This window comes from Manduca sexta, chromosome 17 (genome assembly GCF_014839805.1).
Source record: "Manduca sexta isolate Smith_Timp_Sample1 chromosome 17, JHU_Msex_v1.0, whole genome shotgun sequence".
NCBI classification, from domain to species: Eukaryota; Metazoa; Arthropoda; class Insecta; order Lepidoptera; family Sphingidae; genus Manduca; species Manduca sexta.
In genome coordinates this window covers 1,020,116-1,039,974 of record NC_051131.1, presented here as the reverse complement: position 1 = coordinate 1,039,974, position 19,859 = coordinate 1,020,116, and the positions used below count along the sequence as shown (strand labels likewise).

The 19,859-nt window shown below is 31.7% G+C and overlaps 1 protein-coding gene across 2 annotated transcripts in view; it reads left to right on the top strand.

Annotated features, from left to right (window-relative positions):
• The first annotated feature begins 10,711 nt into the window (after window positions 1–10,711).
• The window catches only part of LOC115451507, a 50,908-nt gene continuing 41,760 nt past the window's right edge, over window positions 10,712–19,859 (top strand). Inside the window, exon 1 of one of the 2 annotated variants that reach the window (XM_030179853.2) lies at window positions 10,712–11,113. In XM_030179853.2, the coding sequence (XP_030035713.1) occupies window positions 11,111–11,113 (3 nt within the window). In that variant the 5' untranslated portion in view covers window positions 10,712–11,110. The remainder of the gene's footprint in view (window positions 11,114–19,859) is intronic. The other variant, XM_030179854.2, reaches the window with a different exon arrangement.

Sequence of the window (19,859 nt, the reverse complement as noted above, 5' to 3'; positions counted from 1 at the left end):
TTTTGTCTTTCGCCAGTTTTCTCTTTCCTTTAGGAGGCTTACTGATGAACGTGCGTAAAAGACTGTATTCACAAACAATAATAATTGCAGTGTGTTCCTAACGGGTAATGTCGGCAATTTCGACTCTATAGCTTTGGTCAGGTATGTTTATCTGACAGCCAACTGAAGTTAAGTTTTATTGCAATATTAATAGATTTCGGCGCGGTGTTCTGTACTATGGCACGCGCTGCGAAGGCTGTCATGCCGAAAGCACTGAGAAATAGGTTTTTATTTTAGCATCGCACTGTACTCAGCCAAGTAATGTTTTTCAATACGTGCATTAGACTTTACGATGTGTTTTGGTAGTTAGAGGGGGTAAAAATGCGTAAGATTTTCAAGTCATGAAAAGAGTGATTTCATTTGATTTCATGGCCATTTACCCCGCGTGACCATGGCTGCAGTCTTCGAAACGTCAGGAGAAAATAATAATAAAACCGCGATAAAATCCAAAATAAATTTATTTCAATGTCATGAAGAGTGATAAATTAAAAAAACTAAAAAAACGCTTTTATTGCTAATCGAACTAAAAAGGAGAAAATAATTTCTAAGTACAAAGAATTTATATTACAGTAGTAGAAGGTTGAAGGATCAATCATACTTAAGTACCTCAAAATAAAATTATAATAAACTTGAAGTTATTAACAGAATAATTTAACTTTTTTAATTATTCTGTTAATAACTTCAAGTTAATATATTTTTGTACTTAGATGATTTTCTCTACTTAGTATTTAAAAGCGGGTTTTTTTAGTTTTTTAAACTATTATTTATTTTTCATTTTTTAGTTTGATTTATCAATTAGTTTTTTGTAGAAATATGGTATTGAAATGTCTTATGATTCATTTCGTAATCTAATCATTTCATTTAAGGCTTCACTGTTGCATGGGGTTGTTCGTCCGAAACCGCAGGCATGCGCAGATCGCGCGCTAGCTCTATCTCTTTTACTCTTTCACAGCGGATCTATAAAAGAATTTATTAATCCTGGCGGTCCTAATAAGGATAATGGGAAACTCTTATCAAATTATTGCATTGTCATCGGTCCTTGATACGTGTGTAAAGTTTCAAATTAATCAGATTTCTGGAAATTGGTGAAAATTGAGCTCAAAGATTCCGTTAAATACATACATACATAGATACAACCCAAGCTAATAAAAGCGTGTTAAAAAGCGATTAATTAAACCACGTTCTATCAGGCATTGTAATTAAACAGTATTGAGGTATTTACTATGTTGTAGTTTTCTTTCTTACTACAAATAATTAGTCATAATAACAAAACACTGATTAGTTTAATCACCGATTAAAAATGCTGATAAGGTTTATTATTTTTATTCTCCATAAACATTGTAATTGAAACACGAAATATGATTTGGTATTTGTAAATACAATGGTGATTTCTTAACCATGAAACAATGAATTGAAAAGTTAAAAGCCTAAGTAAATAGCAATGATTAAATTTCCATTGATAAGTAAAGTTAAAAGCGTAACTAAATAGCAATCATAAAATTCCCATACGGTAATAGTAACAAACTAATTGCAATCATTTTCCGAAGAAATATTGTTCGTTAACGTTTACTTACGCAAGATACTTACGAACAATTAACTAATGTAACAATTTGGTAAGCCAGTTACAGTATCACAATTATGTACATAATATACGCTGTAAGACACGAAAAAAAAATGTGTTACTGTAAACAGTTTACAAAGTTGTTTACGTCAATATATTGTTCGTAAGTTATACTTAATAATTTATAAATTGTAACCAATAACAACTTGAACACACTACCATGTGTTGGGGGATTTTGTACTTTAGTATAGCTATAATTACGTATATTACATCCCTCCATCATGAGTTAGTGTGTTCATTTTCCGATAATTATACCAAGTACAGATCTAACAAAGTTCATCATTAATTAGAAACCGGGAAGAAATTGTTGCGATTTGATTATATTAATATATAACATTCTGTATCAAAGATTTAAAGGATTTTATATTACGCAGTTAAAATACTATTGCGATACAACCAAACAGTAATGGACAGTATAAAGGAAGACATTTCCTTTTCAAAATGAAAACTTCAAAGCAATAAATACATTGTACATGTATTAATTTGTTGAAAATTAAATACTAGATAAAATTGGTTGTACTGCAACGATCTTCCTAAGTTCCATAATACGATTTTGTGATGAAAATGTATACATTCTGTGTGCATTTTTTATGTTGTATATAACAGGTCGACTGTGTTGAAATGGTGCGAGCATTGGACACTTACCTGTCTATAGGCACATAAGCACTGGAAAGTAGGATGCCTATTTGAGGGATATTTGATCGTGTTGATGAAAATCAAAAGTGTTTAAAATATTTGAATAATTCCAATTCGAATTTTATTTTCTTTAAATTTCTTTTTTAGTGCGGGTAGATTCAAATTGAATAAAGTTTTGTGGGAAGTGTTGGCTTACAAAATTAATGACATGTAATATAGATTTTGAAAAGCGAGGTTTCTTTCAAAAATAGATTTGGAAGAATTCGGCCTTAGTAAGTAAGGATGGACATTTTTGATTTTTTGTCAACACTTACTGTACATAATATGCATTATTGTCTCTGTAAATATTTTGTAAATTGTTTAATGTACTATACTGATCAAATGTACATTGAGATATATTTGTAGTGTCGCCTTTACGGACGGTTTTTTTTAATGTTTTTTTTTTGTAATTATTTTATTGTAAATGCGTTGTGACTTGCGACAGATTTGTAAATATTATGTGAAGTTTTTACGAATGTAAATGATATTGAGACAAGATCTTTTAAATATATGTATTATGAGATGCATTTTGTTTTAATCTTATATAAGGCAATATTACAGCCTTCATCTCTGGCTTGTTATTCCGGTGGCAGTATGAACCGCTACCCGCCGTTTTGGTTTGATTTTATAGCCCGGCCATACCGTATAATTCTAGTTTCGATGTTATTACCACAGAATTGTGCCTCAGAATAATAATTAAAGCCAGTTATAACACAATTTGTCCTAGTTTAGTCCTCCAGATTGGGTTTACGTTATCTATCTAAGAAAAAATATAAACTTATTTTGTGTACTAAAGTAGTTCGCTACATATATCACGAGATGGCGTTGTAATTAAATTAAGCTTCGCAAGCTGCCATAAATGCGAAGTGAAAATATAGATTTAGTACCCTCGCTATTCGCCAGAAAATCGTTTCGAAGATTATTTTTCAAGTAACTTTATCCTAATTGTAGTACCCATCTGTAATTTTTACGAAAGGTGGATGTAAAGAGGTTTGTTTTCTTTCATTATTACTTATTGCCATCGCCATTTACATTATTTTCAACTTAACTTTGCTATACCTAAACATTTAGGCGTTTAGAACTAGATAATCGCAATTTATTATTAATTTGCCTACTATAGATGTAAAGTGAACAGTTTAATCTCCGAGTATAAAGATATAGGTATAGTGACGGTATAGTGACACAATATTTAAAGTTATTGACATTGAAAACTCGTGTTAGCAACGAAAGCAACGTGTGCTATATAGATGAAGCGCCAAATCGAATGAAATAATATGATTTGCATATTACTTTTGGTTCAAGGTAAAAGCGAAAATCTTAGTTTGTTATTATTTTTAAACTGAAAGTTCTTTAGAATCGTGATTTGCTCTCGAATCTCGATGACATGAAGATGCGTCACGATATTTGAAATAGGAACAGCGTTCAACCAGCCAGCATACTACATTTTGCATCCTTTTATTCTTTTTATAGATATGTGTTTGCGACTGCGTATTACAAAGCACTAGTGTAAAGCAAAGGTGTGTATTATTTATATTATGTATGTTTTTTATTTATGTGAATATTTTAATCTCACTAATAAATTAATTTAGCAAGTATATTTTAGTATTATGCAAAAATAATACACCTCACATTTATCCTTATACTTCTGATATTCTATATCCATCGCAATCTCTCGTAGGCTATTCAGAAGTCTTCTGCGGTTTGTGAATTGCACCCCCTCCCTTTTTTTAAAAATAATATAATGCCTGTATATTACTTTCTCAGTGCTGACACGGTTTTTCTTTACTCCTGAGGGGTTTCCTTATTATCAGTAAGTCTCTGGTAATAATTGTCTTTCATATACATTCATATGTATTAGCGTGTTATAGTTTTGGAATGGATCAGAAAAGGAAGACGTCAACACGCAGAATAGTCTACAGGATGAGAGGTGACGTGAGAGGAATTATTTCTTTTAGACTTCCACAGTCTTTTTAGTACGAAACTGAAAGGTGTCATTTCAGCTGAGTTATGCATAGATATTTTATTACAAACACGATCTTAATAATGACATATACCTATAACGACATTGTATTTACTAAACATTGAATTAGTACATAAATGTAGTATGTATGCCGGTAGCGTACTAACGGTTGACACGGGGAAGAGTTCTTACTTAAATTAAGTTTTACTACCTTGACATTTGAATGTACTTAAGCACATTTTTATGTACGGATTATAATAAGAATTTAATTTAAAATAATGGATGTAATGAGACATTAAGCTGTTAAGAGAAGATAAGTGCATTCCTTCCTTGACTCGTGTACTAATAATGGGATTCGAAGTGAAAAACGACATTCCGACTCAACTTTGTAGTGAATACATTTTTATTTATTATTTTAACCATACAAATTTATAAAGTGTCATCCGAATTGGGGAATAATTTATGGCTTGCCAGTATTTAACGTTGGAATAGATTCTACGGTCCCTAAATGGTTACAGTCTGGATTTATTGTACCCAAAACTGATTACACTTCGGTGTTGTAAAAAATGTTGTAAATATTAATAATCATCAAAGTGAAGAACATAATACAGTCAATCATCAACACTTCTTTAATAGCAGAGGTCCGCAAATGCGCTGATGTAACTGAAGTGATCCCGGTTAAAACATAATTGCAATATACTACCGTGTTAACCGCAAAGGCGGTATGTCAGGGAAACCTTATTTCGAGATAATCGAAGTTTTGTATGTAAAACTAAGATAAAGAAACTATTTTAGGCTTTTATTAACAAGTTCTAAACAAGATGAATGGGATAGGTATTTCTTTAAGCTATGTGACGACATAACTCAAGATTTTGTTTTTTTTTTTGAGATACTGCTTTTGAGCCTAGAACGGCAGTATAGATATTAGGTGAATGAAATACCATACAAAATGAGGAAATTTTATACTACAAATAAAGTAAATAGCATTTATCCTTAGGCGTACGATTTCTAACATGGCAGGGTGCCAGATAACATTATCCTTCGCGTAGATAACGATAATTGTTTTGCTATTTAGAATAAGGATTTAACCTTGGCATTATTTTTGTCTTGATTTTTGATAACTTCGTAATTAAAGCAAAATTACTGGATCTATAGTTGTGATTTTGATACTCAAATAAGTGTAGTAGTTGGCCTTTGTAATGACCATAATAGTTAAAATCATTGTTTTTTTAAATTTAGAGATAAACCACGCTCTTTACGGAAATTTTCGAAGTGCATAATTTTCTCTCAATTTTAAATGGCTCTCGATGAAAAACCACTAAAATGCGAAAAAATATGTAACATTACGTATATACTGATTACAAATTTTGGAGTCTTTAGAGAGTCCGATTTCAAAAAAACGGGGAAGTTGTCTCCTTTTTTTGAAGTCGGTTAAAAATACAAATGTTTTTTTATCTTCAACGTATTTCAAAGCCTGCTTGCAAGATAGTTAATTTACCAAATTTCATTAATGAAGTAGAGGCACCATTATTTAGTATTTGAATCGTTAAGACAGAAATCGACATTTGTTCCTCACATGTCTCAAGTCAATAATAAATATGATTGTTATAAGTCTATACTAGTTTAGGTAACAGACTGTAATATTTATAAAAAGAAACACGAAATATGACAAAAAATATAATAATTCAACAATCTTAAATCACTTGTAGTTTAGTTTTAGTTTCCTGCAACTGTCGTTTTTAATTCGTTTGTGTTATACCCACCATAAATAATTTTTATTTCATTGCAAAATCAGCCCTAAGTAAATTAAATAAGAATCCCAGTTGCTTGAATAAAATAGTCCAATTGTGTTCATTTATATTTAGGGACGTTACAATTTATTTGATGGATATCTAACTTAGCCTATGACTTCAAATCCTAGCTCAAGTTAGATATAATCAGGCTATTTGTAAAATACTAATCGTATTTATACACATTACGTAACTGCAAGCACTTGGAATATTGCACGTGTGCCAACATTTTGTAGCATTGGGTGAAACCGAATGGGGCAAGTTTCAAATACATAAGAAATTCGAAGTAAGCACTTTTACGGGGGTATTATATGTTTTTTGCTTAGACTTTAGATAAGGGACGCGCCATGTGCTTATTGCTGCGATGAAAAACTATGTCACTTCAGTCTTCTGTCAGTCATAGAAAGTGCATCACACATACTAGGTACACTGTTATGTGTCGTTACGAAACCACAATTAAAAAAATCTTAAACGCTTATTTGTTTTACGCACACTATAACAGTTGAAATAAAACTATTTTACGTATTTTGTCGCAGTTTTTTATATTACAATTTTCAATGTATGAAATTCGCGTAAACATATAAAATCATTATAATATAACAGTTTTAATAAATTGGCAAGTGTAGTGCTCTTATACCTTAGCAGAAAGGAAAGACTATTTATATTTATGCTTATAAAATTTGGCATTTGGACGTCGAAAAATTAACATGTACTTTCCTTATGATTTATAGATTAGGTGACTGATCAGAAATTAGCACATTATTATTTTACGTAGTATAGGCATTGCCACGCATAAAATAAATAACCAAAACCGCCTGCTTTTGCATTTTGTACCACACATAAACGGTCCGTATTACCGGTCATCGATATTGTTGGATTTATGCCGTCCACTTGTTTATTGCTGAGTTGTCGCTAAATGTTTCTGACAGCGAAGACAGCCGTTTTGTTCGCTTATTAAACTTTGGCTGGTTATAAATTATCTCAAGACTACTGTGTGCTTAAGGAACCTAATTGTTTTGATGGGTCATATCTTATTACTAAACCAAAACTAATTAATGTCAACAAATAAGAAAACATTTAGAGATACATGTTGATATTGAATAATAATAATTATATTGGGATTGGAAAATGATTCAATTAGGCTGTCTGTTGTTAATGCAAATTGATAATGAACGATAAACATGTAAAAAAAAACAGCGGTAGCTTAGGTGGGTGTGTGAATGGATTGCCGAACGAATGTCTGTAGGTTCAAATCCCAAGGGCACGCACCTCAGCTTTTTCTAAAATTTTGTTTGTATTCTTTATGAATTATCGCTTGCTTTAACGATGAAGGAAAACATTATGAAGAAACCTACGCACCTGAGAAGTTCTTTATAGGAATTTTGCGGGTGTGTGAAGTAAGCATACTAATCCGCATTAGGCTAGCGAGGTGGACTAAGGCTTAATCCCTGTCAGTAGTAGAGGAGGCCCGTGCCCATCAGTGGGAGAGTATATAGTATAGGGTTGATATTATTATACTATTATTAAATATTTCGAAATTCGCTAATTACCATCCTCTTACTGAAACGTATCGCGAATAAAAACCAGGAACATTATTTCGTAACTATTGTGTTTTACTGGTGGTAGGTCTCTCATATGTGAGAGTCCGCCTCGGTGGGTATCAACGCAAAATCTATTTCTGCCGCCAAGCAACAGTCACTGTTGTGAAGTTTGAAGAACCCTGTAGCCAGTGTAACTACTGGAAATAAGACTTAACATCTCATTTCTCCAGATGACGAGCGCAGTGGAATACCAAACAATACTTCGTAATTCAAGGGGTTGGATAGTGTTTTTACAGTTTATGGGTTGTCGTATCGCTTACCATCAGGTGAACGGCACGCTCGTCTCGTCAATCAAAGTAATAAAAAAGAAAAAGTGAATTAATAAATACTACGAAATGCTCGGTAGCATTCCGCACAAATCTCTTGATATCCTTTTGAAGTAATATACTCCGAAAAACATATAATTAATATGCAAAGGTATTATTATGAGTGAACTACATTTGCGTGTTTTTTACTTGCGTTACTATAGCTTTAAATGTCAGTTGGCAAAGAATTTGGATCCCATTTATACAAAGCTCATATGTAATAGAGTAAGTACCGGATACTTCTTAAATACCGCAATGTTAAAGGTTTGCGATAAGATACTTAATTTAAGTGATTTTGTTTATTGATTCCAAGTATGGAAAGTGGAAAGTGCGGTATTTCAGTAGAAAAACTTGATTAAAATAAATTAATTGTATAGTCAGCCTCAAATGTAGTCGAACAAAATCAAGGTTTCAAATAGCTTTTAATATTTTGTGTTAATATGAAAAATAGTATTTTTTTTACCAAAATAGAATTCAAACTAAAATTTGATTAATAAAAAAGAATATTTTTATTGAAATTATGGTGTAGAAGCGTTTTGAAGTTTTGGATTTGTTCAGCCGCATTTGCGGATGACTGCACTTACTTCGAATATTTTGATTACTTCTTTCATACTATCTAGTATATTGTTATTATTGTATCATAATGTAAGACTGCGCTTTTTATCTAAACTCAAGAATTACTGATATTATTTACAGCCGACAACTTTTATCAAATCGATGATGGGATAAAAGAAATAAGTACATGGATTAGGGATAAGTAACTTCCTTTTAGTGAAAGTATTTCCAGAATAGGAATATGGCGATAGGCTTGCCCATTTGCCACGGGATGGAATATACACGGTGGAAAGTGGGAGACCTAGTTGCGCCTCTGCCTGCCCCTCGGGGATGAAAGGCGTGAGTGTGTACGTATGGTATTATAGTTGGCGAACCTCTAAATCCAGGTAATACAATTCATTTGTGCTTTTTCAAAGTGAAAAAAAAAACCGGTACCTAGAACCCGGTGCTATACAGAGTCATTTTGATATTGCGTTACAAAATGAAACCATATAATCTTCTTGAAAATAACACTTTACAATAAGATACTGGAACCGTAGATGTTAAATAAAGAAGTGTAAGTTTCGAACAAAATTACTATCAATATTTTTTTTTATTTTTTATGCCATAAGCCACTGCTATTACTCTAAGAGAGTTCGTCGCAGCGGCAATATCACACATTCTGTCAGAAATACACTCACTCACACATCCCATTACTACTATAAAATGATAAAACCCAAGAAAAGTAAAATTGTGATTATTGGTGAAAATATTCGTTATGGATGGATGATTTTTGGTACAACGATAGCAGAAGTAAAAACGACTATGTGTTTTATAAAGGCAATGTCAAAAAGTCCCTGTATTACTGTGATAATTTAAAGCTCTTAGCTGAGTCTAATGACAGTATGTAAATAAGCTAGTTGGGACTTAAAGTTTAAGCTGCAAACATTTTAGCATACCTGCGGTTTGTTAGGCAAATAGCAGGTTCGTTAACCGTAGTCAGTATTGTGGCTGTTTGTTTGGACATATAATTGTCTTGCAAAGTTCTTCGTAAATATTTCTTGGTACCATAAAGTGAAAAGGTAAAAAAATATAAGTAGGTACCTATCTTTTTAGATATAAAACATTGACGTCTGCCTAGGTTGATTATCGCAAGGTAGAGTAAAGAGATAACCTAGTAAAGTTATGCCTAATAGTCCATTACTGGTACAATAAGCATTATTTCAATTTTACAAATAATCGATTGTTTAAGAGCCTGAGATACGTCAAGCAGGTATTGCGAAGGTGTTATTTTATTTGTCATCTCGTTGGTGCTAATTAAAGCTTGTCCAATTTTACACGTCGGTATGTTGATATAAAAATCTTTGACCCTTTGTTTTCGATGTTTTATATTTAGAACTGTTTTTTTTTCGAGTGATTCAGATAAAGAACGCGAAGTGGCCAGTACCTGAATTGTGTTAAATTTTACATTTTTAAACAAGGGATTGTGAGAGTGGATCTTCCGAATACGCCATTTAGTGTTTTTTAGACGCTGTAGCCACATTTATTATTAAGGCAATATTTACAGCAATTCCATGTTTTAATAGAAAAGTCTGTAATTACTTAACTCTATTTATAACAAATTGTTTTCTGTAATCATCTTCTGTGTACCTACTACCCTTCATGTTGTAAGAAATATTGCTATAGATAATTAAGTAAATAAAAAAAATTGAGGAGTGGGTTCAGGAGAAAGGAGATGCATTTTTCAATTTAGTTAAGATTTTGAGTGCATTTTAGGTTCGCATTATATTATAATGTAGATAAATTAGAAGGACCTTTTAATAATATAAATTGCCCCGAAAAGGCGTGTTCAGATTACAGATGGAGATCGTAGTACATACATTGGTCTCGAAATATTGGAATCTCTGTAGACTAGCCTGAAGCCTGAACCGTCACCAATTATTGCGGTCTTCAGAATATATTGTTAATGCTAAGGTGACCGTATTTTTGTAAAAATATTTAAGTTTTATGTGTTTATTTGCGTGAAATTCTAATACCATAAAATTGTCGTGTGTTAAATGTATATGCAGCTTTAAAGTCGTTTGTAGGGCGAAGGCGGTTTGTTGCGTCGATATTTTATCGGCGCCAATTACCGCTGGAACCCTAATATACATGTGTGTTTGAAGCGTGTCATCGAGGCACCTAGTCGAATAACAGTTACCACAAAGTCAATTTATAAAGTCGATGTCCTGCCGCCTCGTCGGCCAGTCTCGGAGGCACATCGCGAGCCCCGCGGAGCATCGTCATTCAAATCCTCGCCTTCGATGCGGCACTACCGCTCCCAAAAATTTCGAAAAATTCAGTTTTGGTACATACCGTGTTTAATTGTAATTCGAAGCACGGTTAGTGCCTAGGCCGTCCGCCGCGTCGCGCCACTGACACATTTCTGTTGTATCGCGCGCCGTTTGAATTTAGAATAGTTTTTCATTTGTTTTTTTTTTCGAATCGGTGTTTTCTGACAATATTGTGCCAGTACCACGTGGTCTCTGTTCGGGAGTATAGTGTTTTTGGAACGCCGTGAAGGTTCATTTCCTTGGATTTTATTTATGGTAAGTAGCTAATTTATATCGAAGTATACGCACAGTACGGATTGTTTATTTGTGCACAGCTTAAAATTAATATTGCAATTCAGTTTTATGAAAGTTAATTGTACTCCATTTATTTTAATACAGCTTAAATATGTCTGCAATAACATATTATTTTATTGGACAACCACGTAGGTAACTAATGACCGGTTGTTATGATGCGCGGTGAACTTTATTAATGTAAATTTTTTTACGAGTCATCGATAAATATATTGAATTCTAGAAATTATCACAAAATTGATTGCTTACGTTACATTTTCTTCTTACGTTACGTTCACATAGGCTATATTTAAAAGATTGCGCCAAATAAAAAAAAAACTGTTCATTTCAATGTCCGTGTTTTAGTGAAATGGAACGTGAACTTTACTTTTAATTTTTTTTTCTTAACCAGATTTGATAAGCTTTATTTTAAAAATATCATAATATCCTAAAGATTACCGTTTCCAATGTCAAGAACCTATTAAGTACTGCCTATTTATGTTAACAACTAATGAACAAAAGGCAGTGTTGAATTGACAAACAGCCGCGAACCGGTAATAATATCGAAACGACTTATAGTGCCTGACATTTTCGATTTAAAAAAAGATGATATGCCGTTCTCTGTTTCATATGATCACCTATCACTTAGGGTCGCCGCTCGGACACTATTTGTAGAATTTAATCTATAAATATAATCTAGGCTGAATAATTATAATCATTTATATCCTAAATACAGGATATGTCAATCAATTTCTTAAAACACAGACGTTATTAAAAACGTTAGCTGTTGTTCAACACGTTTAAAGGAACAAATTGTTTTTAATATTTGCACTAATGTGCGAATGGCGAAGTAGTAAATACTCCTATTGCCAGATTTGACGCAAACTTCTCAACATGTCATCTTGAATTCAGAACTTATAGTTATAATAATTTGGATTATTTTTTTTTATAACAATAACAAATGAAGTGACCATGACAATGAAGGCTGCAAAGTCTTCGAAACGTCGGGAGAAAACTAAAATAATTAAAACCGCGATAAAATCCGATTTTTTTTTAATTTTAATAATTTTATGGTTCACTTTTTGTGACTGTTAAAATTTTAAAGTGTCAATATGTCTGTAACCGTTTAGGAGGATCAATTTTCAATTTTTTTTCTAAATATGTTGTAATATTAGGGTCCTGGAACCACTGCTTCTGTATAGATTGTGCGTATTGTATTAATCAATATAAAGAACTTTATTAAGTTGAAATAAAGATTTAATTTCTTTATTCTGCTTTGCGGAAAGAAAAATATGGTTCACAGGGAACTTTATAATAATTATACTAGTATACTTATGTGAAATGTTTGAATGTAATCATTAGACGTCTTCGTTACCTTGGTTCTTTCAGACGCTTTGTAATTTAGCGTCAATTTCAAAGGCCTACATAATGAAGAGCGCTAGATAAGTTCGTTACAGTGTTTAATCAGACTGCAATGCTTTCACCATTCTGCATTTTGAATATTTCACCTCAACAGAACAGCTTTATAAGACATGATAAGGCGTTTCTATAGATTAAGCTTCTAATTAGTTTGGGTGTCAGGGGGGACCAAAACCTTGTTATGTAAAACTATTTTTTAGAAAATAAAAAAAACGAAGTTAATCCTAGATAACGAAAAACCTATATATTAATCCACAAAACGTAGATATATATTTTTTTTATAAAAATAAATTCATATTACTTTAACAGCGTTATTCATACTCATTGGGCTAATTGAAACGTTTCCGTTTGTTCCAATGGTCGATGACACTCGCTATATTTGTTCAGAGTTCAACACCATTGATTTATAAAACAGCGGCGTGCGACAGCCCTGTCCGCCAACAGAACGAATCAAAGACAATAATTTTACGTTTTGTAATGTAAATGCTCGGCGTCGCCCCTCGGGCGGTCACTTAGTCCTGCAATGAATATATTTGCGCCGTGGACATTTATCCCGGAAAACGCACGTGAAAGGTATTATAATTGCAATAATTTCGTTTAAATGCTACTTGAGACATCTTTTTGCTTGACATTTTAAAAATGGAAGAAATTTGGTTATGTTACTTGAACTTATGTGAATTGTGAGCCTTGTATTGCACAAATAATGAGCATAAAAATGTTCGTTAAAATCCTTATCTAATTGATCATACAGGCTTTACGCCGAAACTACTTCCCTAGTTAAAATTTAGTACTTAGATTTTTAGTAAAGGTCGCTTAATGTTTAAAACAATAAAATTATTTTATTTCGATGAAATAACAAGATCTCTTTAAGCAAGCATCCTTTCTGTGACTTTAGAACTTGTTTTCATTAGCAAAAAGGTGTGAAATGAAACGAAAAGATACATCTGTCGACCTGTTTCGATGATATAAAGACCTGATTTGTATTAAATGCTATGGCTATTATTGGGTAAGGCAGCTTTAATTCCAACAATATTGTTTTCACGAAATATTTGTTAAAAGATTTATACTTTTAAACTGCATTGTAGATAAGTACAAAATATGAGTAATTTACAATGTCAATAAAACTCCACATTGATATTTCTTATTTATTTATTAGACTAAAACACAATAATGAGACATAAAAAAAAATGAGTTCCAAAGATCAGGTTCTTGTATTTTTGCGGATTACAAATCGGAATAATGGTTGTATAATAACGTTTTTTTAAACATAAAAAACATGAGTTAATGCCCTTTGGCCTTTTTAATCAAACTTGACGTTATAGATTGTGAAGATTACAAAAAATATAAGGTTTTTGTGATAGAACATATTTTATATTAACATACCTAATATATCACAAATTAACGAACATAAATAATGATTCAAATTTTTACACAGATTTATGTTTTTGTACATACGTATATGTTCCTACATTATTAATTTTAAATAAATTAAATGTTTCGCCTCTCTAATTTAAAAAAAATATGTTATAAATCGTTTGATATATTATTAAAGTTTATTAAAATCAGATTAATAATGCATGACGCATTGATTTTAATGTCAAGTTATTAAAAGATGTATAAAATTGAATCCTTGCTAGTTAAAACTGTGATGGGCTCTATTAAAATGGTTCTCTCGGTTGTTTTACGCGGGAAAGAGAAGTGTTTGGCGCCAAAAACAATCTTTAGGCAGTATGCTTTTAGAAATAAAGTTCTTTTTCTCAAATATCATTCGCACTTAATATAAATATTGGTTTGTTAATATAAAACCTTATATATTAGTCAGTCGCATCTCATTGTAAAAGTTATTTTTTTCATATTCTTTAGCCTAAGTTATATCATAATATGCATACCAGCAATCAACAGTAAGTTCAGTCGATTATTTGCCAATTTCCGTTTTAATGCAACAGTATAATATATTTTATAATCATTTTTTTTTTCTAAAAACTAAAGAAGTTGAATTACAAAAAAATGTGAAATATGGAAGCTCTAGTATTATAAAAGTTATTTAATTTTTCTCTTTAAAATCTATACTGTAAAGCTGACATCGAGTTAGCGTAGTGTTAATTGGTATCGATTATTATTATGTACAATATTAACGTAATTAGTATTACTACATTTTTATTTTATAATATCTACTTAATATTTTTCTAACATGTTCCGTTCCGTACATATATAAGCTTCACTCTCTACTCGTTTACACAGAATACAAAAAACGCAAATAAAATAATATAGAAATTTACTTGTATAAAAATATATCATAAATCTTTCAACATTTAACATACTCGAATAAAACTTTCTGTGTTAATGAGATATTAAATGTAAAAATATAATTTATTTGTCATCGCCAAACGTTGTAAACGCCAAACGCCAATCGTCAACTGTTTTTTTATTTATTTTTTAATGTTATAATCTATGTTTGGAGAATTTTATAGTTTTGATAAGACAGGCAGAGATTGTATATGGACTATAAAGTAAATGGGAAAATAAAGCAAAATAAAAAGCTTTGTTCCTTCTAATGATGAATAAGCGAAATAAAATTTTGATATAGATAGGAGATTCAGGCGCAAATCGTGTTAGAAAATCTACCCACAGTGTTGTGTGAAGTGAAAAATGAATCCCAGACCTTCTGTTGCACGACGAATTTACAATGTCACTAAACCAAACAAACGACAAAGCTATTCTTACCGGGATTTGTTAAATCTGTGTCACATATTTACTTTTCGTATCACGTGTACGTATAGCCAATCTCCCAGGTAAAGCCTATGTTGAGGTTTTATATTTTTATAAACAAAACTTTTGTAACTCCAATTCCTGGCATTGTTCTATTTTTAAATATTTTATACCTTCTTATATTAATTTAATATTACTATTACACATAAAACGGATATTCGGTCCAAAGAGTTTTTAAAATATTTGTCACATATATATTTTTTAATAACAATTTGTTTTTTTTTTTACATGATACTAATTCACCCATCAAGTAACGAGTTCCAGGTTTTACTACATTTATTATTGTCGATGGTAGTTCAATACACGTATTTTGTAGCTCAGTAGGCTTTATTGGCATTAAAATATATCAAAGTACGCGACTTGTTTTTTGCCTTGCGTTATTATCGGAAAGGTCATGATAGAGCTGGATTTAATATGGAGCATGTTTATTAGCAAAAAATCCTTAAATCAAGTCCGACCACATTTCTTGTTCTTTTTCCAATAAATATAAAAAATGCTTATAGAGTAGGTTTAATTGCCATTTTAAAGTCTAGTCGGAGGTTTTTGTTTTGTAAGGTTGATTGTCAGGAGATTTAGAACTTGATTTTTAAAAGTGTGGTGTACGTAAAAGTTTGGGCATAAATCTAAATCATAATCATCATCATAAGCCCTGTATTACATACTGTCCCACTGCTGAACACGAGCCTCCCCTACTGCTCCCAGGTATGCAGGTTTCCTCAAAAATGTTTTCTTTCACCGTTAAACCAAGCGAAAATTCACAAAGAATACACACATAACTTTAGAAATGTTAGAGGTGCGTTGGATTTTGAACCACTGTGGCAGTCCGTTCCATTGCAACTAGACTATTACCGCTACTACACTGCTTATTACTGCTTAATATATATAACACCGCTTATGACCATTTGTTTTTGGTTCAATAAATACACCCGAGTTTGAAATTTTTAAGGCACTATAAATAAAACTCATTTAACACAAAACCTAATTTAACCACCCCGTAAGTTGAACCGTCCAATTATATAAATATTTTTTCATCATCATAAAAAAAAAAATCCCCTCCACATCAATTTGTAAACTACCTACAGTATCTTACATTAAGCGTAATGGCTTCCGTTATTGATTGTGGTTCGCAGAAGGTCTAAAAGGGCCAAACCGTATATAATATGTCTCTTTTCCTTGTATGAAAGAATAAATTGTCATACAAAAAACATACAATGAAAAGGCTCTCAGGGCGGGCGGCTGACTTACGACCAAATTAAATTGAATTCCGATGGGAGATAAACGCACAAATTTGTAAGGAGTGAGCCTTTTAATGATGTTTATGTTATTACTTTGTTATGGTAATAAAGATCACGATTCTGCGGTGTAATGCACTCGAGATAGAATGTTAAGTAACCCGAAAGATAATTAATTAAATATAATTAATACATTTTAGCTTGAGACTACATTGTGCATGAATTCTAAATTGCACAAATCAGAAATAACAAGGTAAATTAAAACTAGTTATCCTGTAAGGCCATTCCGAGAATTTTGTAAAGAAGTTCATCTCTTGCAGTTGTTTTAATAAGTGATCTGAAACTCAATCTTCAATCCGATTCCGAGAATTGACCAATTAAAATAACTCATCGAAAGCATGTCAAAAATACTTTGTTCTGATTGGTCCTTGAAATAGATCGAAAAAGCGATTAGGTTCGTATATTTGAAATGGCGGTAAATAGTAATTGCAGTAAAACCTGGAACTCGTTGCTTGATAATTTACTTCTAAAAAAACAATTATTATTTAAAAACTTTTTAGAAGAATGGCCGTTTTGTTTGTGATAGTAATATTAAATTAAGGCGATACCTCAAGGTCCATTTTCATACATTTTGTTTCGGCTTTAATCTGGGTAACTAAACAAGTATTGGCAAGTAAAGAATTTAAATTCACGTCTAGTTAGTGATTAGTTCTCGCAGTTGAAGAAAAATGTAAAAATAATTAATAATCATGGATATTTCTGCCTTTAAAATTTCGTCATATTAAATTTTAAAGGCAGAAATATCCATGATTATTACTTATTTTACGTTTTTCTTTCAACTGCGAGAACTAATCACTAACTAGACGTGAATTTAAATTCTTTACTTGCCAATACTTGTTTAGTTACCCAGATTAAAGCCGAAACAAAATGTATGAAAATGGACCTTGAGGTATCGCCTTAATATAGATGAGTATAAAGTATTTAAATCTGCTAAATATGACGTCGAAATGTGTTATTTTTTAAATGCCTTCCGTCGAAGCTCGCGGCTCACAAATAAAGGATAGTATGTCCACGACTTATTGTGTGTTATCGTGGAATTTATCAACAGTAAATGGGACCGATTTATTTTGTAAATGGTGTTTTGATTGCACGTCTGAATATTTATGAGGTTATGTTTAAAGTGCATTACTCAGAATGTTATTACATCGTACAAGCAATTTCATACTCATTAATTGTAATGTGGTATGGAATTTAATATTATTGATTTAGAACGAGGTGTGAAATAAATTGTTTTTACGGTACCTAGCTTATTTTATAGTTATTTCTTTTTATTGATAATTTTGGTTTGGTGTCTCCTGTTTCTTTTCTATTCTTGAATCTAAGCAAGGTTTAGCAATATAGTATTTTCGTTTGACGTATATAATAGATAATTAGTGGCCATTATGGAACTTAGGGTTATGTAATTAAGAGTTTTGGATGGTGTTGCCAGTGTAAAAGCGCGGAGCCAGAAATAGAGAACTTTAAATTACAAACAGACAGTCGCCATCCTTCAGAGAGTAAACTTTCCCTCATTTCTTGCCCTTTACAATTTCACGGCACGTCTAGAAATGGTTTCTTTTATTAATTATAATTTATCATTTTTTTCCACTGACAGTTGACTACAATACCGCAAACCAGATATTGATTGTAACGATGATGTATGGCTTTTTGAACTAATTACCCTAGCGACAAGAGGTGAAATTGTTAATCAATATTCTGTCATGTGCGCCCTTGTCCCTTATAGATAAATAACCTGCGGCGAAACATTTATCACTTGGGAAGAAATTCTTGGACCTCGTTGACAGATGTTTTTTCCGCGGGAATATCCAGCTTGCAAATATTTAGTTTGTTACAAGAACTCATCGGTGTTTTGAGTTCTGGCTAAAGTCGATAAACATTTCTAACCGCCATCTATCATCGATAGTGAAAATGGACCGATAATAAAATCAACGTGACTAATTACATGTGAATTTTTTTTTCGAAATTTTATTATTTTTGTTATGCGTTTGGTCGTGAGTTAATGCTTGGGATCGCTTATTAAAATCAGCCATTAATTGTCATCCAATTGCGGCTTCTCTACGTAACCCGTGGTTTATGTTACATATATGGACATAACACTCATTTAATTATACATATGTCACTACATGGTGGTGTGGCTAGGTAACCAAGGACCCAGTACAAAAAAAAAATGTCCCACGCTGTAATTATTTGCGATATTAGTTATTCTTGTTTCCAATTCCCGTTCACCTAAGACCTAAGTACTATTTTTTCTAGTATTGTACGAATTTCTATACATTTCGAATTTCTCGACTTAAATACAGGTGAATGTGTCGAGGCAAGTTTTCGGGTCTTGATTGTGATAACATAAAAATAGTTACGACATTTAAAAGCTTTCCAGATATTTATATATGTTGATTAACAATTTTATAGCTGTTATAACCTTGGCAATGAATTCTGTCGAATGCGAGAAAAGCAGTCTGATCTTTAATCAATCCCATATCTTAATTGATTGTTACTTTATCATAGTCTTTAGTGTATTTCGGATTTGGGGCTCAATCAATTAAGACTGGTCATCCTTACTACCAATTTAATTCTCATTTGTGTTTACTATAAATTGCAATTTAGACACTAGTTTATTGTGTTAAGTTTTTTATATTGTTCGAAAAAAAATCTATCCAATCTGAAACATAAATAATTATATATTTTTTTGTAATTGGCTTTTTTTCCTTGTGTGTTCTGTATTTGCATATATTTTTTTTATGTCGAGGCTAATCCACCTTTTCTACGTCAACAAATTTACCTTTTATTAAAATATCCATATAAAAAATAATGATTTAACAAAATATACCGAATCACTGGCCATGTCTAATATTTCAGGTATTTTATTACCTATAAATATGGATAAATCATTTAAATGTCAACATAGAGGTTAATGTACCTCGTCTCAGCATTGTTTATCGGGTTTTGTATTCATAAAATATACTTTTACCGAGAAACCAGTAACAGTCTCCTTAGATGCTTCTAGACAGGGATGTGTGGTTTTCGTTTTAAAGGAAATATAAAGCTATTACAGCATATCTAAAAGTGGTGACCATTCGTCCCATGATGTAATGTCAGGTGCAGATATAAACTCCGAATACAATTTAAATTGTCAGTTAAGGAAATACACAAAGAAATATACGAAAGCGATATTCAATATAAATTAGACAGCGACTCCAAAAAAATATAGAGAGATCGTATAAACATAAAACATAAATTAGAAAGAAGATTAC